The 24,281-nt window shown below is 45.6% G+C and overlaps 1 protein-coding gene across 2 annotated transcripts; it reads right to left on the reverse strand.

Annotated features, from left to right (window-relative positions):
- Positions 1-1,733: 1,733 nt before the first annotated feature.
- On the reverse strand, positions 1,734-24,044 carry NQO1 (NAD(P)H quinone dehydrogenase 1). 2 transcript variants are annotated; one of them, XM_073584348.1, is made up of 6 exons: positions 23,905-24,044; positions 7,800-7,964; positions 4,058-4,188; positions 3,805-3,918; positions 2,599-2,700; positions 1,734-2,094 (listed from the first exon to the last, which is right to left on the reverse strand). In XM_073584348.1, exons 1-6 carry the CDS (start codon positions 23,909-23,911, stop codon positions 1,780-1,782), a joined length of 834 nt encoding a protein of 277 aa, XP_073440449.1. In that variant the 5' UTR covers positions 23,912-24,044; the 3' UTR covers positions 1,734-1,779. The 2 variants fall into 2 exon arrangements, with proteins under 2 accessions (XP_073440449.1, XP_073440450.1); XM_073584349.1 differs by lacking the exon at positions 23,905-24,044 and adding an exon at positions 23,832-23,851.
- Between the last annotated feature and the right edge of the window lie 237 nt (positions 24,045-24,281).

The following is a 24,281-nucleotide window of genomic DNA, read 5'->3' on the forward strand; positions in this document are numbered from 1 at the left end:
GTCTGCGTGCCTCGCCTCATTCATTTCTGAAGGATGGGGGAACTACAAGACTAAAGCAATTGTCACCGAGAATACGGCAAGTTATATTCTCTTTAAGATACCAGAATGTATCATCAGCAAATTACATTTAAAGGGGTTGTCCACCAAGCGCTGCAGCTTGGCCATGTGTGAAATGTACATACTGTTGGGATTCAGCGTCACGTGCCGGTTATAGTAGTCTGTGATGATGTGCATGTAATTTGCATACTCGCGGTCACAAGGCTAGGTTTCTACCACTGTTCACAATGTCCTGTTAAGAGAAGTGGCTGAGACTAGTCGGCATATGATGACCGCTGGAATCAACAAGCGGAGCCAAATCTTAACCATGTGTGCATTACAATTCACCAACAGTGGACAACCCCTTTTACATTAGGCTTTTATGTTCAATTTATTATTTTTCCCCCAAATACAAATCGCTACCTTTTAGAAGAAAAAAACTCTTTTGCTATTTTCACACTGGTTATAATCTTAAGCAGTCTCATTATTAAATATATCATTTAAAATAACTGATATCAAATACATAGGCTCTAGGAACCACCATTCACATTGCGATGTCACAGCTCACCTCCTCCTCCTGTTCAATGACTCGTAACACCTCTATATACAGTAGGTAGCACAGGATCCACCATTCACAATGCGATGTCAGAGCAAGCTCGTCTCCTCCTCCTGTACAATGACTGATAGCACCTCTATATACAGTCGATAACACAGGATCCACCATTCAAAATAGGTGATGTCACAGCTCACCTCCTCCTGTGCAATGACTGATAACACCTCTATATTCAGTGGATAACACAGGATTACAAAGGAGCCACCATTCACAACAGGTAATGCCACAGGACACCTCCTCCCCCTTTCTGTACAATAACTTTTGCAAAGATTAATACTTCTATATGAAATAATATGGTACCAGTCTATAGCTGCTAAAGTCTATGTGAAGAACAGGTAATAGGAGCCTAATATTAGGCCTAAGGTTTTCTCATTACCAGCAACCTTTGTTTTTGTTTTTTTTTATACTTGATTTAGACAGGATGTATTTTAAGACATTCCCTTTAAGTGGTATATTGACCACTATATTGGTTGTCACTCACCGTTTGCAGAAATTGATGTTGCAGTATGCAGAAACCTCCACCAGGTGGAGACATTTTTATTTTGGGCATGCTTGTACAATAGTGGTGGGTTTACAATGGTCGACTGCCAATAGGATGGAGATATATATAGTTTTTTTTTTTTTCAGTTAGCAATCATTTAAAAGCTTAAGTCAAGCCGATGGCGCTTCCCATGTACCCAGAACTATCCGTAATTTGATTTATATTTTTTTTTGTGTATGAATAGAATTCCAATGCTCTAGGCAGCACAACATGCTGCCGAGAACAATGATATTTAAGCAAGCTTAAAAATCATTTAAACCGACTAACGAGGGAGTTTGCTCCTTTGACAGGTAATTGGTAGCCTGTTCACGCTGCCCAGTTATCTGATTTGTGTGCGTATTTGACTAGCATCCTGCTGAAAAGGACATTTGGCAGAGGCGTTGACTATGGCCATTGCTTAAGCACCATGCCGATAGTATGGAGATCGGTTTCGATCATCTTTTTTCAGCCAGCAATCTTTTCAATGTCCTTTTCAGTAGAACGCCAGGCTTCTATGTACATCCTATAAGTCCTGAGTGATCATATGAAAAAAGTAAGACTAAGTACAGCGAAATACAAGACAACTTTATTGGACATGATGGCCCCGCGCTCAGAGCTTGGTGCAGCCAGCTTTTACTTGACTGTCAGGGGGGAAGGCTTTACCCCCGTGCTGACCTACAGTTAGCCCATATTTGCTCTTTGCATTCTTCTCTAACACTTCTTTTTTCAGTACGAATCCTCCTGCGAATGAAAGGTCGAAATCCTCATTGGCTGCAAAGTTAATGGGTTTTTCTTCCCAGATGTTGTCCAGGCGAGCTTGCCACGCATCGAGGCTGAGGGAGCGTTTTTCGGGAGGAGCGTGCATAATGCTGTAATTGATCTGAGGCTCCAGCACTTGGAAACCACAAAAGTGCAAGATCCCTCTCTGTGGAAAGAGCACAAAGAAGCTGAAGGGGTTGTACAGAAACAGCGCCACCCTGTAGCATAGGCTGTGTCTGGTAGTGCAGCGCTGCCTTTGGAAAAAAAAAAAAAGTTTTAATGTCAGATGTGTAGGAAGCTTCTTGATTGATGGGGCAGAACTCATTCAAGGGCTCTGCTGCTGCACACGGACACTGTATGACCTGTTAATCAAGATATCCAATGCTCACAATGCAAAGTCAGGGGGCACGTCATAGCCAAAGGACTCAGTGCACCCGAAGCCCCCTAATTTGCATACAAAATAAAATTGTTTATGTAAACTACTTTTTTTTTCTTTGTAAACCTCAACAAGTTATACTACAGGAATGACTTTCACGGGCCCCAAGTCCCTTATATAGATGTATAAGTGGTTTAGGTTTTTGGGTTTTTTGTTTTTTTTTGGGGGGGGGTTCGTCTTTATCAGTACACCCTCTACCCTTTAATACATACATTAAAGTATCAGTTGTATTACCTGTACTGGCCACAGAAGAACATTGATGTCTCCATTGATCCCAATTGGGGTGTACATGGATTCCAGACCCCCAGTCGTGAAGGACAGAACCGCTTTTTTATTCTGTGGAAGGAAAGAAAATGTCAAAGCATTTGTTTTGTGTCCACATAGATTCACCTTTAAAAAAAAAAAAAAAAAAAGGGATCATTTTAAAGAGGATTTGTTTTTTTTGTGTTTTCCACTGGGTGTTTATGCCCCTGTATTGAATCATTTGCCATTTTGTTCTTGTACCTCTCTGTTCCTGAGACTTCCTTGTAAAATAAATCTAGTCTTGGCGGCTTATGAAAGTCCTGTAGGCCCAGATCTAAAATCTTGCAGTTTAACCCACTAGGAAAACTAGGTGAAACCTCCAGCAGAAACTGGGAAAGCAAGTGAAACCCCTGCAGAAACTGGGAAATCTAGGTGTTATCTTCAGCAGAAACTGGGAGAGCTAGGTTGTGAATCCTCTGCAGAAGCTGAAAGCTAGGTGAAACCCCTGCAGAAACTGGGAGAGCTAGTTTGTGAATCCTCTGCAGAACCTGAGAAAGCTTGGTAAAACCCCTGCAGAAACTGGGAGAGCTAGGTTGTGAATCCTCTGCAGAAGCTGGGAGAGCTAGGTTGTGAATCCTCTGCAGAAGCTGAGAAAGCTAGGTGAAACCCCTGCAGAAACTGGGAGAGCTAGGTTGTGAATCCTCTGCAGAAGCTGAGAAAGCTAGGTGAAACCCCTGCAGAAACTGGGAGAGCTAGGTTGTGAATCCTCTGCAGAAGCTGAGAAAGCTAGGTGAAACCCCTGCAGAAACTGGGAGAGCAAGTGAAACTGCTACACAAACCAGAAAAGCTAGTTGAAACCCCCTGCTGAAACTGGGAACGCTAAGTGATATCTCCAGCAGAAATGGGGAAAGCTAGATTAAACCCCTGGAGAAAACTGATAAGCCAGGAAAAACCCTTTCCAGAAACTGGGAATGCTACTGAAACTGGAAAAGTTGGGTGAAACCCTTGCTGAGATGGGGAACACTGGGTGAAATACCTGCAGAAACAGGGAAAGCTAGATGAAACCTAAAGAAAATGGAAACCTGTGTGATCATTAAATATGACTGCCTTCAGATTTCCACAGACTTTTTCTGAGCAATTTTAAGGTGCCTTCTCGTAATTGGCGTTCTTTGTAATGTCACTTATTGATCGCCTTACCTTAAAATGTCCATTGTCGTACATAGATGATAGACTGTAAGCAAATCCTTGCGTTAGAACCCGATCAAACCAGCCCTTGACGATGGCGGGGAGTCCGAACCAGAACACCGGAAACTGACAAATGGAAAATAAACAGATTGATCAAAATAAATGTAATAACAAAAATTGGAAAAATAACACTAAAAGCCTAATTGTTCTTATTTGCATCTGCAACAGTTTCTTTAAGTCCAGTATTGTGGATGCAGGATTGTACCTGAAATATCACAAGATCCGCAGCTTCCAGCTTCTTCTGCTCCGCTACAATGTCTTTGCTGAGCCGTCCCTCCTGCCAGGCAGTCAAGGATTCTGGGCCATATTTGAAGTTATCAGGATTCTGGGCTTCTCCTGCACAATATTATATATTACTCTCCACTCATTACATTGGTAAAAGGTGAATGGCTGCTGCAGTGTAAGCAAACCAATGATAACTACTGTATGTTATAAATAGAACTAGTCCGCCGTAGCCGATAATAAAGAGCAGGTCTGGTGCCACGGGGGATACCGCGGTGTCTGTTTTCACAAACTCCTGCGCTGGTTAGAATTACTTCACCATCATATTAAACAGTGAGGATTTTTTCGTTGCTGGCGGTACAAGGGTTAATGTGTTCTGTTGAAGCTCCTGGAGCTTTCCTACCTAGATTGCCGCAGCTGTTCAGTGTTGGCCACTCCCCCCTGCTATATACGGTCACTTTGCGCACTTAGGAATTGCCAGTGTTAGTTCTTACTTCCTGGTTAGGAGTTGGAGGTGTAGTTTGTGGTTGGAGGTCGAGTTGGCGTTTGGAGATTTGTCTGTGTGCACGTTCTCGTTCTCTCCTGTTTGGTTTCTCCTTCCTTTAAACCCCCCTGCTTTCCACTCTGGTTTAAGTATTTTTTATGATTGTTATTTTAATTTATTTGTGTACATATATTCCCTTAAAAAGTTTTATTGATAGTTTGAATAAAAAACACCAATTCCCGTGTAATCCACAAAGACAAAAAGCCCTAATCAAAGACTACAATAACCTATCTGGACACCTTCCTAGCCGTGGAGGTTGGCACCCTAGAAGAAATCGATTATTTGGAGCCCCCACTCGGACGTCGTCTGTCCCTATCTCCCCTAACTCACCCTGGATACAAAGGTGAGAAAACAATCAATGAAAGGAATGAGATGAAGGAAGGGAAGAAAAAGGTTATATGTAGAATAAATATTAATGGGCAAGAAACATATTATATCATATTAGGAGTGACCCTAAAAAAGGTACTAATCTCAATAAGAGACCAACAATAAACCACATACAGCAATGTTATTGCACCCTAGGTACATGTGCTGATAGAGTGAAGTATGGATATAAAATCCAAAGTTACATCACAATGCGGTTCCTAGACAAATTGAAAAAGTCAAAACATGGCCTACATATATAATGCTCATATGAGATAACATATGGATATAATTTATCCCAAAAATGAAAAAAAGCATGTATGGCCATGCAGTTACTTATCAGAGAGAGTAGAAAATCGCCTTGACGCGTTTCCCCGTTGTTGCGGTTCCTTAGGAGGCCTATAACTTTAGTACCATCGATGCTGGATATGTTTTATGATGCCCCAGATACCATGATGAAAAAGGCATAGGGGCGGTCTCAAAAGAAGGGGGTTATATAGTCCTCATAGTAAACAATCTATCAGCACGCCCAATCAGCATGTCTCACACTAAGCAGTCACAGGAAGTAAAACCGCTCACTTGCCTCACCAATCAGACATCGCTTAAGAGGTAAAAACGATCCCTCTGCGTTCCATCCATAGTCCCATATTATTATGTATTTAATGTTGGTATTTATATCTTTTCATTCTGATTTAAGCTTACTTCTACCTCTTTGTTGCTTGTTATATCAATTTTTGAGGCTTAGCATATTTATCCAGATTTTCTAAAAAAGAAAAAGAAAAAATCCCCGGGCTCTAAAATAGATTCTTTCTATATATCTGTATAAATGCTTTGGGTATAATGATATATCTTCAATGGGTCCTGCGCTAGCGCGGTTTGAAGCTCCTTTTTCTTTAATTACTTAATATATTATTTCTGGGCATGCACAGTGGGCCTTATTTTTATGAGTAATATCTCTGGCATTCATTTTGGACATGCGCTGTTGATCTGATGGATCTCTGATCTATGCGGCCCCTGCGCTTGCGCAGTTTGAAGCTGGCGCTTTGTTTAGGAGGGATATGACATTTCCACACATGCGCAGTTGGGCCTACACGTACGCCGACTATGGATCTATGCGGCCCCTGCGCATGCGCAGTTTGAAGCTGGCGCTTTGTTTAGGAGGAATATGACATTTCCACACATGCGCAGTTGGGCTGACACCCACGCCGACTATGGATGGAACGCAGAGGGATCATTTTTACCTCTTAAGCGATGTCTGATTGGTGAGGCAAGTGAGCGGTTTTACTTCCTGTGACTGCTTAGTGTGAGACATGCTGATTGGGCGTGCTGATAGATTGTTTACTATGAGGGCTATATAACCCCCTTCTTTTGAGACCGCCCCTATGCCTTTTTCATCATGGTATCTGTGGCATCATAAAACATATCCAGCATCGATGGTACTAAAGTTATAGGCCTCCTAAGGAACCGCAACAACGGGGAAACGCGTCAAGGCGATTTTCTACTCTCTCTGATAAGTAACTGCATGGCCATACATGCTTTTTTTCATTTTTGGGATAAATTATATCCATATGTTATCTCATATGAGCATTATATATGTAGGCCATGTTTTGACTTTTTCAATTTGTCTAGGAACTGCATTGTGATGTAACTTTGGATTTTATATCCATACTTCACTCTATCAGCACATGTACCTAGGGTGCAATAACATTGCTGTATGTGGTTTATTGTTGGTCTCTTATTGAGATTAGTACCTTTTTTAGGGTCACTCCTAATATGATATAATGTTTCTTGCCCATTAATAGTTATTCTACATATAACCTTTTTCTTCCCTTCCTTCATCTCATTCCTTTCATTGATTGTTTTCTCACCTTTGTATCCAGGGTGAGTTAGGGGAGATAGGGACAGACGACGTCCGAGTGGGGGCGCCAAATAATCGATTTCTTCTAGGGTGCCAACCTCCACGGCTAGGAAGGTGTCCAGATAGGTTATTGTAGTCTTTGATTAGGGCTTTTTGTCTTTGTGGATTACACGGGAATTGGTGTTTTTTATTCAAACTATCAATAAAAGTTTTTAAGGGAATATATGTACACAAATAATATGGATTTATTCCTTTGCTTATTTAAGAAGTTTGTTATTTTTATTTATCCCTGTTCATCTTACCTTGTTGTTAGTGTATAGAATTACTCTATGGCTTCACGACTCAGTGAGTAGGGGAGGGGACTGATACGTATAGATATAGGAGCGTAGTAAGGCACGTGAACCTGACGTCTACACCTTCAGGAGTAATCCAAGGGACAGGGATAGACTAGGTAAGCATCCACAGTCTCGAGGCGCTGCGTGACATCTGGTATACCGAACCCAAATCCTCCTCTATAAGACCCAACTGGAAGTCTGCATAAAAGTCACCCTCACCCTTTTTCAGCCTTCTTCACCCAGTCAACCTGCAATGGATTACTACTACTACTCTGTTTTTAGGGAAGCGGGCGCAAGACTCACATTAACAAAAAAATGTATAAAAAAGGTATAGCGCTACACACTTGGGCAGGGAGAGAGCGACAGACCCCACCAAGCTATTAAAGAAAAAAATAAATTACAGGATACAAACAGAATATTTGCCAAATGTATTATTGTTGCACAAGCTATATAACAGATTTGGTGCATCTTGACAGACATTTTAGAAAATTGTCTAGTGATGCAGAAAAAGTGTCTAACGCATAATAAATCTGACACAATGTACGTATTATAAAATTTTTAAGCATTAACCGTAATAAATGTGCTCCAAAATATTTCACCTCTTGTTACTTATATGGGACTGTACCTGTAATATCATCTCTGGACACTAGGGGGTTGAACTTCATGGTGTATAGATCAGACACAGTGACCTCCCATCCCTTCCGCTCCAGAGCTTGCACAGCGGCTTCCTTCATTGCATAATTAAAGGACGTCCGCTCCGGATGACCCAGAACCACAAGAGCGCGCTTCCCTGAACGAGAAATAGAATATTTACTAAGAGATTATAGAATATACAAATATCATATAGACATTATGTAATGTAACCGCAAAATGATATTAACCACCATCATCCAAACGGCATATACCGTGCACTGATACAACCAACATTTCTACATTACATGGGTTAGTGACATGGTTTATAACTAGAGCTATGTAATGTATGTACACAGTGACTGCACCAGCAGAATAGTGAGTGCAGCTCTGGAGTATAATACTGGATGTAACTCAGGATCAGTAATGTAATTTATGTACATCGTAACTGCACCAGCACAATAGTGAGTGCAGCTCTGGGGTATAATACAGGAGGTAACTCAGGATCAGTAATGTAATGTATGTACACAGTGACTGCACCAGCAGAATAGTGAGTGCGGCTCTGGGGTATAATACAGGATGTAACTCAGGATCAGTAATGTAATGTATGTACACAGTGACTGCACCAGCAGAATAGTGAGTGCAGCTCTGGGGTATAATACAGGATGTAACTCAGGATCAGTAATGTAATGTATGTACACAGTGACTGCACCAGCAGAATAGTGAGTGCAGCTCTGGGGTATAATACAGGATGTAACTCAGGATCAGTAATGTAATGTATGTACACAGTGACTGCACCAGCAGAATAGTGAGTGCAGCTCTGGGGTATAATACAGGATGTAACTCAGGATCAGTAATGTAATGTAAGTACACAGTGACTACACCAGCAGAATAGTGAGTGCAGCTCTGGGGTATAATACAGGATGTATCTCAGGATCAGTAATGTAATGTATGTACACAGTGACTACACCAGCAGAATAGTGAGTGCAGCTCTGGGGTATAATATAGGATGTAACTCAGGATCAGTAATGTAATGTATGTACACAGTGACTGCACCAGCAGAATAGTGAGTGCAGCTCTGGGGTATAATACAGGATGTAACTCAGGATCAATAATGTAATGTATGTACACAGTGACTGCACCAGCAGAATAGTGAGTGCAGCTCTGGGGTATAATACAGGATGTAACTCAGGATCAGTAATGTAATGTATGTACACAGTGACTGCACCAGCAGAATAGTGAGTGCAGCTCTGGGGTATAATACAGGAGGTAACTCAGGATCAGTAATGTAATGTATGTACACAGTTACTACACCAGCAGAATAGTGAGTGCAGCTCTGGAGTATAATACAGGATGTATCTCAGGATCAGTATTGTAATGTATGTACACAGTGACTACACCAGCAGAATAGTGAGTGCAGCTCTGAGGTATAATACAGGATGTAACTCAGGACCAGTAATGTAATGTATGTACACAGTGACTGCACCAGCAGAATAGTGAGTGCAGCTCTGGAATATAATACAGGATGTAATTCAGGATCAGTAATGTACTGTATGTACACAGTGTCTTCACCAGCAGAATAGTGAGTGCAGCTCTGGGGTATAATACAGGATGTAACTCAGGATCAGTAATGTAATGTATGTACACAGTGACTGCACCAGCAGAATAGTGAGTGCAGCTCTGGAGTATAATACAGGATGTAACTCAGGATCAGTAATGTAATGTATGTACACAGTGTCTGCACCAGCAGAATCGTGAGTGCAGCTCTGGGGTATAATACAGGAGGTAACTCAGGATCAGTAATGTATGTACACAGTGACTTCACCAGCAGAATAGTGAGTGCAGCTCTGGGGTATAATACAGGATGTAACTCAGGATCAGTAATGTAATGTATGTACACAGTGACTAACCCAGCAGAATAGTGAGTGCAGCTCTGGGGTATAATACAGGATGTAACTCAGGATCAGTAATGTATGTACACAGAGACTTCCCCAGCAGAATAGTGAGTGCAGCTCTGGGGTATAATACAGGATGTAACTCAGGACCAGTAATGTAATGTATGTACACAGTGACTGCACCAGCAGAATAGTGAGTGCAGCTCTGGAGTATAATACAGGATGTAATTCAGGATCAGTAATGTACTGTATGTACACAGTGTCTTCACCAGCAGAATAGTGAGTGCAGCTCTGGAGTATAATACAGGATGTAACTCAGGATCAGTAATGTAATGTATGTACACAGTGACTGCACCAGCAGAATAGTGAGTGCAGCTCTGGGGTATAATACAGGATGTAACTCAGGATCAGTAATGTATGTACACAGTGACTGCACCAGCAGAATAGTGAGTGCAGCTCTGGACACACCCCAGAAGAGGAGGAGCGTCGCAGGATTACAGGATCAGTAATGTAATATGACAGCTTTTGTTACAATTAGTAAAGAAATTGCATTGCTGCGGTCGGAGAGTTCAGAGACGTGGTAAGATATGAGCTGTACCCAGGGTTATTATCAGTATGGCTGTTAGTGACTATTCATAGGGAGCAGCAAGTCATTAGAGCAGTTGGTGTTTGAAGTATTTCTAGGGTGGAGTCATTTATTCCTGTACATCACACACAATAAACAGATAAGTGGCGATTATACAGAGATGCGTTAATCGCTCTTCTATACGTTTCCTATATATGGCACAACAATTGCCATTTTCTGTGTGAATCACTCAGGTGTGAACCACAGATTACACTGGAAGAAGTACATGCAAAAGTACAATTTAAAGGGGGCCTGTCACTAGGCATAAATGTGGCGCCCCTGAGGGTTCAGTAGCCACAGAGGTACTGCACCTCCTCCTGAGGTGTGGTGCCCCACCATTCAGGTAAGGTGGAGACACCTGATCACGCTCCAACACCTGCATCCCACACAACACAGTAGTGTAGCAAAGCACCCTTTGGTGGCTCCCTGCTTGGATCACGAAGCGTGCCGGGAGGCGGGTGGAGTTTAGGTTGCATCAAAAGAGCGGGAAGAGTTTAGGATTTAGTCAGTCTGACAGTCAGAGGAAGAGTGAAGATCCCCTGAGTGGGATGGATGAAGGAAGTGCTGCAGCCGACATCAGTGACCTGGGTCCGCTGGCACAGGAAAGGAACTTTGAAAGAAAGCCTGACTCTCCATAAGAAGGAAATGATTAATACGGAACGTGAGGAGAAGAAGAGAACCCTTCCCAAGTTCTAAGCGCAAGGCCGGGGTCCGGTCCCCGAGGTTGTATGGATACTAATGGTCCTGCAGCAGACACCAGAGGAATAGAAGTTGTCACCACTTTATTCCCACACCAGACTTGGGGGCACAACAGCAACAAGATAGTGAGCCGGTACTAGGTAGTAAGGAGTCCCCGGAGCAGGCTACAGCTGTCTGCCGTACAAGTAGAGTTCATAGGAACATCTGACAAGAGTAACTCCAGTGTAACTCAGTACTGTGAGTACTTCACTAAAGGCGCTAAGAGGGAGATGTTCAGAAAAGGCACATATGTTGGCGGAGTGTTGGAAAGGAGTGCTTCATCTTGCCTGGAGGTTGGCTGAGCCCCTGACCCGGAGGACACGGCACCGAGGCGGGCACCTGTACCTGCAACAGACTGAGTAAAGCTTTGGAACTACATGCCCTGGTGTCCTCCACTTATTCCTGCGTCAGCACACCCAGCACTGCTACATCCTTGTGCCTAGCCCTGTGCCCGATACTACACCATCTAAGTGTCACTTCATCTCACTGCCCTGGGACTACAGCCCTACCTGTGGAGGGCTACACCATCATTGCTGCACCACACCATCTGTCCCAGAGGATCTGTCTGAAGTGTCGGCTTAACACCTTCATTGCCGAACACCACAGGTGGCGTCACGAAGCATTCATTCATAAACTTTAATCATCATAAGCACACTGAACTTTCCCTCTTTGTTACAATGGGTGCCCAGGGCCACGGCCGGGTCCCAGCTGACGTGACACCTCCCATTGAAGCTCATCGGGCCCGGTACCGAGTACCCCACGGCCCTGGGAGGGCGACCCAACTTGGCGTGACGAACAGGATGATGAAGCCCGATGCCACCGGGTTATGTGTGCCTAGGATTTATTGGACTTAAAAAGATTGCTGACAATGTGCAGAATAACCAAATTAATAGACTATAAAATGGACTCTAAAAATGGCCACCGGCGTGGAGAAAAAGGGCGTGACAATATGGGTGGTCCTAAGAAAAGACCGCGAACTGTCCTGGGCCTCCCCTGCCTGAACCTCTATGCAACTGCAACATGGCCCACCCCCCGAGCGGTTCGTATACTGGGCTGGTACGGAGGAGTAGGAAGAAGACGCCGCCCTCAGAAGGAGGAGGGAGGGCCGGTGGCGGGAAAAGAGTCGAGACAGGAAGAAGAAAGGGAGAACACCATCATGGAGGACGGGCGGAGGCCAGGAGAACGCGATGGAGAAAAACCAGTTGCTCCCAGGCAGCCCCAGCGGGGCATACGACCGCTGCGATAACATCTACAGCGCCCACCTCTAAACCGGTGCTGCCACTGGATGCGGCCTGCTAGAAGGAGATATATGTGAGTCACGGAGCAAGCGGTGGAGCAGGGGCTGAGGCCCTAGCCGGACCTGGCGCAGCCGCGCAGGTCCACCCCAGAGGTCTTGGCGGACGTCAACCCTGCACCAGTGCCGACGCGACTGCCGTCCGTCTACCAGGCAGCCTCAGGGGTTGTGGCTGCCATCATTCGCCACCCTGTACCCTCACAGGAACCGGAGCTTCATTGTGGAGCACCAGGCACAGTCACTGCCCCGACCATGATCCTGGTGTTAGGGACGACGCCTGTGGACAGAAACGGCCCAGTGATTGCTCAGGCATCAAGCGACAGCATTCGGCAGCAACGGATAGTAGTGCCGCTAACTGCAGTACCACCTGAAATTGAGGAACAACATCCGTTGGTACCAGCTGCAATTTCTGCAGAAGTACAGGCAGCAGAGATATCACCAGCAGCGGTTGACGTGCTACCTATAGAGGGAGATGCCAACCTCACTCCAGGAGAAAAGGAGTATCTGGAATTTTTGGCCAGCAAGCAGGAAGAGGATGTTCACAAGTCCTTCCCTGGAAGCAGCCCAAGTCATCAGCTTCCAGTCCCCCATGAGGGGACCACCAACATTAAAGAACATACCAAAAACTAACTTTGTTACCCAGGAGGGTATTTGCACCATTGTGCCTGTTTTTCTATTTTAGTTATCATGATGTTTCCTGTTGATTCCAGTTTTGTTGACTAGTTTTATTGGCAGCGTTTTTCTTACTGAACTGTGGAGATCATGGACACTGAATGATCCGGAACTGTGATGTATATAGTTGCACCTCTTTAGGTGCCCTTTCTTGGTTTTACATAGCACTTTTTGGAATAAGGACTACCTCACCTGGAGCATGGCTCCCACCAAAAGGACAATGCAAGAGATCCCGGCTGGGAGCGGTGTCCAGCACTTACAAGAATTATTGAAGTTTTGATGTGAAGTATTTTATAATGTACCTCATGAGAGTATTAATAGTTAGAGAACAGCTTTTATACAGAATCTAGTGAATAGCAATAACTATTAGGAATGTTTTAATAAAGAGATGAAGGATTTGAATAAAGATAAAGATTTGAAAGATGCAGATGACGAACCAGGCATCAGCGGTTGTCACTCAAGGTTCATAATAGGAAGTAGAAAATGTGAAAGAAGAAATGATGAAGGAATGTGTTAATGATAATATTTGAAATAGCACTTTGAATTAGGAACTGTAGTAAGATATAGATGGTTAGTTAAAATTGTTTGCAACGTTCAAGAGTCAGTGCCTCCCACATTGGGAAGTTTAGATAAGAACTGTTTATTTAGCATCTCAAAAATGTTGTATGCTCCTGCATTTGTCCATCTTTGCTTTTTTTACAGCCCGCGGACGTGCTGTGTTTAACAGGGGGGTATGTGGTGCCCCTGAGGGTTCAGTCGCCACAGAGGTACTGCACCTTCTCCTGAGGTGTGCAACTCCACCATTCAGGTAAGGTGGAGACACCTGACCATGCTCCAACACTGGCATCCCACACAACACAGTAGTGTAGCAAAGCACCCTCTCTGCTATGGTAAAAGCTGAAATCCACAGCAACATTCAGCGCCGGTGCTGTGAAATGCAGCAGATTTTATAGTCTTAAAAATCTGGATGAAACATTGACCCATATGTTCACACCCCGGCTCCAGGCGCCAGCAAGAGAACGTATCTGGGAGGCAAAGCACGAAGCGTGCTGGGAGGCGGGTGGAGTTTAGGTTGCATCAAAAGAGCGGGAAGAGTTTAGGATTTAGTCAGTCTGACAGAGTCAGAGGAAGAGTGAAGATCCCCTGAGTGGGATGGATGAAGGAACTGCTGCAGCCGACCTCAGTGACCTGGGTCCGCTGGCACAGGAAAGGAATTTTGAAAGACAGCCTGACTCTCCATAAGAAGGAAAGGATTAGTACGGAACGTGAGGAGAAGAGAACTAAGGATTAGAGTTAGAAGAGAACCCTTCCCAAGTTCTAAGCGCAAGGCCGGGGTTCGGTCCCCGAAGTTGTATGGATACTAATGGTCCTGCAGCAGACACCGGAGGAATAGAAGTTGTCACCACTTTATTCCCACACCAAACTTGGGGGCACAACAGCATCGATAGAGAGCCGGGACTTGGTAGCAGAGAGTCCCCGAAGCAGGCTACAGCTGTCTGCCATACAAGTAGAGTTCATAGGAACATCTGACAGGAGGAACTCCAGTGTAACTCAGTACTGTGAGTACTTCACTAAAGGCGCTAAGAGGGAGACATTCAGAAAAGGCATATATGTTGGCGGAGTGTTGGAAAGGAGTGCTTCATCTTGCCTGGAGGTTGTCTGAGCCCCTGACCCGGAGGACACGGCACCTGTACCTGCAACAGACTGTGAGTAAAGCTTTGGAACTACATGCCCTGGAGTCCTCCACTTATTCCTGCGTCAACACACCCAGCACTGCTACATCCTTGTGCCTAGCCCTGCGCCCGACACTACACCATCTAAGTGTCACTTCATCTCACTGCCTTGGGACTACAGCCCTACCTGTGGAGGGCTACACCATCATTGCTGCACCACACCATCTGTCCCAGAGGATCTGTCTGAAGCGTCGGCTTAACACCTTCATTGCCGAACACCACAGGTGACGTCACAAAACATTCATTCAGAAACTTTAATCATCATAAGGACACTGAACTTTCCCTCTTTGTTACAATGGGCGCCCAGGGCCACGGGCCGGGTCCCAGCTGCCGTGACATCTCCCATTGAAGCTCATCGGGCCCGGTTCCGAGTACCCCACGGCCCTGGGAGGGCGACCCATAAATATATAATTGTATTACTTGGTGAAAATGCCGCCGTTCTCCTGAATCCGGCGACGTTTTCCTTTTGTTCCTACGCCTCTCCATTCCTGAGATATGGACCCCTATTCTATGTATAAATCTAGTCATTCTTTTCTAAACGGGTGTGGTCATCAATATCTGAAGACCACACCCATTTGTAAACAAATAAAATAAACAACTAATTTACATACTGGGAAGAGGAGGCCATATCTCAGGAACAGGGAGGCACAGGAACAAAAGGAAAACATCGCCGGATTCAGGAGAACAGCGGCATTTACATCAGCTAAATAAAATATGTATTTATGGCATGTGGCAGATCCTCTTTAAAGCTCAAGGGTCCAATGCAAAATGTGCACAGCAGCCCCACAAGCTATTAGTTGTTATTTTTTGTACTATTGTCCATATCTGGGATTGGCCGTTGGGGCACCCGGGTCTGAATGTAACCTTTGTAATCTGAACATTGGGGACTCCTGGGACTGGGTGACTAACCCATAATAATTTTGCTATTGGTTCTTCCAGAATGTCCCCACTGTAGGGATACATGGGAGGATCAGAGGTGATACTGGTTGGGGCCCAGAGACATAGTGCACCCAAAAAGCAGAGGTTTTGGGCCATTGTAGTAGTACAGGGCTTGTGTGGCAATCCTTGTCACCTGGCAAGAATTCAGAAGAATTGGCGGGTGTTCATGTGCCAGGGCCAAAATATAAGGGAAAGGAGTTGGAACCGTTTAGGTCTTTAGATAAAGTCGCTGTAGGTGTGTGACTACAGAATACAATGAATCACCCTGCAGTCTGTTTATATGGATTTACTGTACCTATGAGCGTAGGTAGAAGTATGATTTAATGTCATGGACCAGTTCCAAATGGATCATCTGGTATTAAACTCAATACAAGCTACTGTACATAGACCTGTATGAAGGTAGCTGCCATGACAGTGACAAGATTTGTGGGGGCAGCAGTTCAGTTATTGGGGACCATAGCAGGAGGCATGTTGCCTATATGGGACCATAGCGGGCGGCGCATTTCCTATATGGGACCATAACGGGCAGCACATTGCCTATGTGGGAAACTAGTGGGTGGCACGTTACTTATATGGGACCATAGCGGACTGACTGCATGTTGCCTATATGGGACCATAGCGGGCGGCACGTTGCCTATATGGGACCATAGCGGGCAGCACGTTGCCTATATTGCACCATAGTGGGCAGCACGTTGCCTATATGGGACCATAGCGGGCGGCACGTTGCCTATATGGGACCATAGCGGGCGGCACGTTGCCTATATGGGAGCATAGCGGGCGGCACGTTGCCTATATGTGTGCACATACCCTCAGAATTCCAAGGCTGCTTCCTTTCAAAAATAGTGCCACACCTGCCTATGGGCCGTTTCTGGTGTTGCCGATTGGTTCCAATGTCTTTATAAGGAACCAGCCATGTATTTCTGATTATGTACAACTCATTTAACCCCTTCTCACTTCGCGATGTACCATGATGTCGTGGCAGAAAGATGGTAAACCTAAGGCGCTGTTTGGTTACGGCATAATGATGGCAGCTGTATTATACAACCGTCACCTCCCTCTCTAACAGCTGACACCATAGCTGCTGCAGACAATGCACAGAACAGGCCCTCGTGTTGTCGGAAGAATGAAATGTTTGGATTTTTAAACTTGAAGATTTATTATCAGAAAAAAATAAAAGCCGTAGTTAAGGAATGCAGAATAACCCAGATACGTTCTCTTGCTGGCGCCTGGAGCCGGGGTGTGATCATATGGGTCAATGTTTCATCCAGATTTTTAAGACTATAAAATCTGCTGCATTTCACAGCACCGGCACTGAATGCTGCTGTGGATTTCAGCTTTTACCATAGCAGAGAGGACCCTCAGAATATACTCGGGGGGAGCAGAGAGGACCCTGAGGATATACTCGGGGGGGGGCAGTAAGGACCCTCAGGAGATACTCGGGGGGAGCAGAGAGAACCCTCAGGATATACTCAGGGGGAGCAGAGAGAACCCTCAGGTGATACTTGGGGGGAGCAGAAAGGACCCTCAGTATATACTCGGGGGGAGCAGAGAGGACCCTCAGGAGATACTCGGGGGGGAGCAGAAAGGACCCTCAGGATATACTCGGGGGGAGCAGAGAGGACCCTCAGGAGATACTCGGGGGGAGCAGAGAGGACCCTCAGGAGATACTCGGGGGGAGCAGAAAGGACCCTCAGGAGATACACGGGGGGATCAGAAAGGACCCTCAGGAGATACTCGGGGGGAGCAGAGAGGACCCTCAGGATATACTCGGGGGGGAGCAGAGAGGCCCCTCAGGATACACTTGGGGGGGAGCAGAGAGGACTCTCAGGATACACTCGGGGGGTGAGCGGAGAGGACCCTCAGGAGATACTCGGGGGGAGCAGAGAGGACCCTCAGGATATACTCGGGGGGGAGCAGAGAGGATCCTCAGGATATACTCGGGGGGAGCAGAGAGGACCCTCAGGATACACTCGGGGCTGGAGCAGAGAGGACCCTCAGGATACACTCGGGGGGAGCAGAGAGGACCCTCAGGATATACTTGGGGGGAGCAGAGAGGACCCTAAGGATACACTCGGGGGGGGAGCAGAGAGGACCCTCAGGATACACTCGGGGGGAGCAGAGAGGACCCTCAGGATATACTTGGGGGGAGCAGAGAGGACCCTAAGGATACACTCGGGGGGGAGCAGAGAGGACCCTCAGGATACACTCAGGGGGAGTAGAGAGGACCCTCAGGAGATACTCGGGGGGAGCAGAAAGGACCCTCAGGAGATACTCGGGGGTGCAGAAAGGACCCTCAGGAGATACTCGGGGGAGCAGAAAGGACCCTCAGGAGATACTCGGGGGGAGCAGAGAGGACATTCAGGATATACTCGGGGGGAGCAGAAAGGACCCTCAGGAGATACTTGGGGGGAGCATAAAGGACCCTCAGGATATACTCGGGGGGAGCAGAGAGGATCCTCAGGATATACTCGGGGGGAGCAGAGAGGACCCTCAGGATACACTCGGGGCTGGAGCAGAGAGGACCCTCAGGATACACTCGGGGGGAGCAGAGAGGACCCTCAGGATATACTTGGGGGGAGCAGAGAGGACCCTAAGGATACACTCGGGGGGGAGCAGAGAGGACCCTCAGGATACACTCGGGGGGAGCAGAGAGGACCCTCAGGAGATACTCGGGGGGAGCAGAAAGGACCCTCAGGAGATACTCGGGGGTGCAGAAAGGACCCTCAGGAGATACTCGGGGGAGCAGAAAGGACCCTCAGGAGATACTCGGGGGGAACAGAGAGGACCCTCAGGATATACTCGGGGGGAGCAGAAAGGACCCTCAGGAGATACTTTGGGGGAGCAGAAAGGACCCTCAGGAGATACTTGGGGGAGCAGAAAGGACCCTCAGGAGATACTCGGGGGGAGCAGAGAGGACCCTCAGGATATACTCGGGGGGAACAGAAAGGACCCTCAGGAGATACTTGGGGGTAGCAGAAAGGACCCTCAGGATATACTCGGGGGGGGGGGGCAGAGAGGACCCTCAGGATATACTCGGGGGGGAGCAGAGAGGACCCTCAGGATATACTCGGGGGGAGCAGAAAGGACCCTCAGGAGATACTTGGGGGGGAGCAGAAAGGACCCTCAGGATATACTCGGGGGGGGGGGGAGCAGAGAGGACCCTCAGGATACACTCAGGGGGAGCAGAGAGGACACTTGTGCACCGAACTCTGGAGATCGTGTCATGGAGATTATAACGTGATGTTTTCTAGTATGTGGACATGTCAAAAATGTCCCACAGTGAACGGCCGCCCTCTTGTCTGAGAACACGGATACTACAAGCCTTTTGTTCCCATCTCATAGCTCGGGCACAGCCTGCTGTTGCTGGTGGGTAAGCACCCATGGGGCAGCATGGTAACACTGGGGCTTTCTTTTTCTTTTTGCTGTTTTCATTGGTTCAGCTCTGACCAAGAACAATGAGATTCCTCCTCTCAGACTCATCTCAGAAAATGAAATCAGCGACCACAAGGGAGCCTGCTCTTCAGTTTCATGACCTGTCTGTGGGCACTGATAGACATATTGATGACTTAGCCAGCAGGTAATTCTATAGTGGCTCAGTGGTTAGTGTGGTTACCTTTCAATGCTTGGGTTCTTAGTTTAATTCTGACTGAGGTCTGAGTAATTCCTCCATACAGGTCTTTCTTAGAAATGGACCTGCTCTAGTTTTTCATGACCTGTCGGTGGGCAGTAATAGACATATTGACGTCGTAGCCATCAGGTAATTCTCAGGCAACATGGTAGCTCAGCAATTAGTGTGGTTACTTTTCAATGCTTGGGTCCTTAGTTCAATTCTGATATGAGGACGGAGTAATTCTATTTCTCAGTTGTACTTTAGAAATTGTAAATGGACCTGCTCTATTTTTTCCTAATCTTCTCATAGGTGCTGAGAGTCATATAGATGACTTACAAAAAGGCTAATTTTCAGGCAGCATGATGGCCCAGTGGTTAGTGCTGCTGCTATCCAATGCTCGTGCCCTGGGTTCAATTCTGATTGAGAACAATGAGATTCCTCCTCACAGGTCTACTTTAGAACTTGTAAATGGACCTTCTCTAGTTTTTCCTGATCTTCCCATAGGTGCTGGTGGTAATATCAATGACTTTGCCAAAGGTTATCTTCTGAGCAGTACAGTAGCCCAGTGGAAAGCGCTGGTGCGTTGCAGTGTGGGAGTCCAGGGTTCAAATCCCACCATGGATGATGTCTGCAAGGAGTTTGTATGTTCTCCCTGTGCTCAGGTGGGTGGTCACCCTTGCTCTAAAGACATACAGGTAGGGGCCAGAGATTGTGTTACCTGTGCAGCATCCAGGAGGGCTGCTTGCCCCCTTCTTTGGGCAAGTAGTCCCAGTTCTTATTGGATGAATGTGCTCATACAAGTGATTGGCTTGTATATAGACAGCTCAGTCGCTAGCAACTGAGCTGTTGTCTTTTATGGACTTAGCAGCGCAAAAGGCTTTTAAGTCCAAAAAGACAACAGCTCAGTGACTGAGCTGTCTATATACAAGCCAATCACTTGTATGAGCACATTCATCCAATAAGGACTGAGGCTACTTGCCCAATGAAGGGGGCAAGCAGCCCTCCTGGATGCTGCACAGTTAACACCATCATTAGTCCCTACCTGTATGTCTTTGGAGCATGGGTGGCAGACCACCTGAGCACAGGGAGAACATACAAACTCCTTGCAGATGTCATCCATGATGGGATTTGAACCCTGGACTCCCATGCTGCAAAGCACCAGCACTTTCCACTGGGCCACCATGCTGCTCGGAAAATGACCTTTGGCAAAGTCATTGATATTACTACCAGCACCAATGGGAAGATCAGGAAAAACTAGAGCAGGTCCATTTGAAACTTCGAAAGTGCAACTGAGAGGTAGAATTATTCCAACCTAAGTCAGATTTGAACTAAGGACCCAAACAATGAAAGGTAACCACACTAACCACTGAGCCACCATGCTGCCTGAGAACTACCTGATGGCTAGGTCATCAATATGCCTATCAGTAACCACCGACAGGTCAGGAAAAACTGGAGCATGTTCTATTACTCAGACCTCAGTCAGGATTGACCAAATTCCTTGCAGATGCTATGCATGGTGGGATTTAAACGCTGGACTCATGTGCTGCAACACACCAGTGCTTTCCACTGGGCCACCGTGCTGCTCAGGCAATAAACTTTGGCAAAGTCATTGATATTACTACGAGCACCTATGGGAAGATCAGGAAAAACTAGAGCAGGTCCATTTGCAATTTCTAAAATGCTACTGAGAGGTAGAATTATTCAGACATCAGTCAGAATTGAACTACAGACCCAAGCATTGAAAGGTAATCACACTAACCACTGAGGCACCATGCTGCCTGAGAATTACCTAAAGGCTAGGTCATCAATATGTCTATCAGTGCCCACCGACAGGTCATGAAAAACTAGAGCATGTCCATTGGCAATTTCTAAAGTACAACTGAAAGCGAGAATTACTCAGACCTCAGTCAGAATTGAACAAATTCCTTGCAGATGTCATCCATGGTGAGATTTGAACCCTGGACTCCCATGCTACAAAGCACCAGCGCTTGCCACTGGGCCACCGTGCTGCTCAGAAGATAAACTTTGGCAAAGTCATTGATATTACTACCAGCACCTATGGGAAGATCAGGAAAAACTAGAGCAGGTCTATTAGCAATTTCTAAAGTACAACGGAAAGGTAGAATTACTCCAACCCAAGTCAGATTTGAACTAATGACCAAAGCATTGAAAGGTAACCACACAGCCACCATGCTCCCTGATGACTAGGTTATCAAACTATTAGTGCCCACCGACACATCATGAACAACTAGAGGAGGTCAATTTGCAATTTCTAAAGTAGACCTGTGAGTAGGATTCTCATCGTCCTCAATCAGAATTGAACCAGGGCACAAGTGTTGGAAAACGCCTTGCAGATGTCATCCATGGTGGGATTTGAACCCTGAACTCCCATACTGCAAAGCACCAGCGCTTTCCACTGGGCTACTGTGCTGTTTGGCAGATAACCTTTGGCAAAGTCATTGATATTACTACCAGCACCTATGAGAAGATCAGGAAAAACTACAGCATGGCCAAATACAATTTATAACGTGCAACTGAGGTAGAATTACTCCAACCTCAGTCAGAATTGAACTAATGACCCAAGCATTGAAAGGTAACCACACTAACCACTCAGCCACCGTGCTCTCTGTGACTTACCTGATGCTTGGGTCATCAATATACCTATAAGTGCCCACTGACAGGTCAGGAGAAGGAAGAGCAGGTTCCATTTGAAGCCTCTGATTTATTTTTCTAAGATGTGTCTGAGAGGAGAAATCTCTTTCAAAGTTGAACTAAGGGCTGAAGTGTAGGATGGCAATGGAGGTAACCACTGAGCCACTGTGCTGCCTGAGAGTTTATTTCTGGCCATATTATCAATAGGACTCTCAGCATTTATGGGAAGGTCAGAAAAAACTAGAGCAGGTCCCATTACAATCACTGATTATAATTTATAAAATACACCTGAGAGGAGGAATCTCATTGTCCTCAGAGTAGAGCCCAGGACACCAGCACTGGACAGCAGCAGTGCTAACCACTGGGCCATCATGGTGCCCGAGTGCTAACCTCTGGGTAAGTCATCTATATCAGGGTTCCCCAACCTCAGTCCTCAAGGCCCACCAACAGGCCATGATTTCATGATTTCCTTAGTATTGCCAAGGTGATAATTCCATCAACTGTGCAATACAAGGGAAATCCTGAAAACATGACCTGTTGGTGGACCTTGAGGACTGAGGTTGGGGCACCCTGATCTATATGACTCTCAGCACCTATGGGGAGATCAGGAATAATAGACATAGCCGCCCAACACATCTAACCAATCTGTTCATTGATTTCAATTTCTAAAGTGAGGTGGAAACTGAGTGCAGTCTGATGGTTTCCACGGACGAACTGAGTAGAATGGCTGATTGGATCTACCTCGGGCATGCTGCCATTCTTTTACTGGGAACAGCTAGATCCGAGGAAAAAAAAAAATCGGACGTGTGTACGGCCCCATAGATCAACATTGGTCTGAATGGCATCCAACGGGATCTGAAATACGTCTATTATTCATGCCTCAGGTTTTTTTGTTTTGATTTTTTCTTTTTTATTATAAATATTCTCACACATGATATTAGGCAATGGGTTTCTGTTTTTTTTTTTGTTTGTTTGTTTGTTTTTCTGCAATCCAAACATGTCGCTTAGGGATTTTTAATTTTTTTTCCTATCTCTTTTGTAAATAAGACATCTCTATGGAAGCGATTACATGGTTCTCCTTAGGGAGGGTCAGGATTTCAGCGAGACTCATTAATAATAATAATAATAATTAATAATTCTATAGCGCCAACATATTCTGCCGCACTTTACATTTTTACATTTTGGCATCATGTGATTTTTTTTTTTTTAATCGACGTTGCTGTTGGTTAGAAAACAAACCGCTGGGGTCTTCAGGTGGGGCCTTACCTGCTGCGGAGGTTATCATTTCCATTACAAAGTGAGTGTTTTTTTCTGGAAACTTTTTTTGTTTGGCAGAGATCTGATTGGACATCAGACATGTGCATTATTATTTTTTTTTTTTTTGTTAATTTTCTCAACCAGCTCTTTTTCAAACTTTCAAAACGTCAAGAGGTAAGAAAAAAAAAAAGTCAACGTATAAATAGTAAAGTGGTTTTACAATAGAAATGAATAGGGCGAGTCTTTTCGGCAATTTTCCGGTGATTTTGGAAGCAGAGCTGCTCCCATACACGCCATGCACATATTGAACTCACTTAAGACCTTGATCACACAGACAGGATTATAGACAATTCTCATCTTTGTTCCCACTTTTCCCTTAATCCTGGAGGCATGCAAAAAATGTCACCAAGTATGGGCTGAGAGAATGAGGTCTCCGGCCAATCCTATAAGGGCCCATCAGAGTGGTCAGGATCACGTGGAATATGGAAAAAAAAAATAAAAGGATAAAAAAAACCCTGGATGAAAATGACACAAACAAGAAATCTCTGCACAGAAGGAATGAAACAGCAGATCCTCAGCCTTCCCACCAGCTCTTAAAGGGGCAGCGCTTACCTTGGGGAGGATTTTAGAGGTCAGCTGCCTTTATATAGTGGGGTCCCTGGTAGGCCAGCACAATGCAGCTTACCTGCCATGTTGACTGACTCTGCCTCTGCTGCACAGCTTTGTGTTCTTGCTCAGAAGGCTACAGATACTGTTACAGCTTCAGGAGAGGAGGATCTGGGAGAGGAGGCCGAGCCCCTGGGAGGTGGCAACTGTGCAAACCATGGAGACCAGGGGCAGCAGAAATACTGAGCTGTCACGAGTCGCAAGCTTGTTGCATATTTCATATGATGAGATTGGAAATGTGATACATTATTGTACAAGAATAATTGTGCAGCAGGACTACTCCCTCCACCATCTGTAGGATAATGAGCCGCTGCTCCTGATCATCTATAGTCACCCAGACATCTGACTACAACCCCCATCCGGGAGAGAAACAATTCCGCTCTTGTTTGGAATTAG

This window comes from Dendrobates tinctorius, unplaced genomic scaffold, assembly GCF_039654945.1.
Source record: "Dendrobates tinctorius isolate UK_male_01 unplaced genomic scaffold, ASM3965494v1 ptg000009l, whole genome shotgun sequence".
NCBI lineage: Eukaryota > Metazoa > Chordata > Amphibia > Anura > Dendrobatidae > Dendrobates > Dendrobates tinctorius.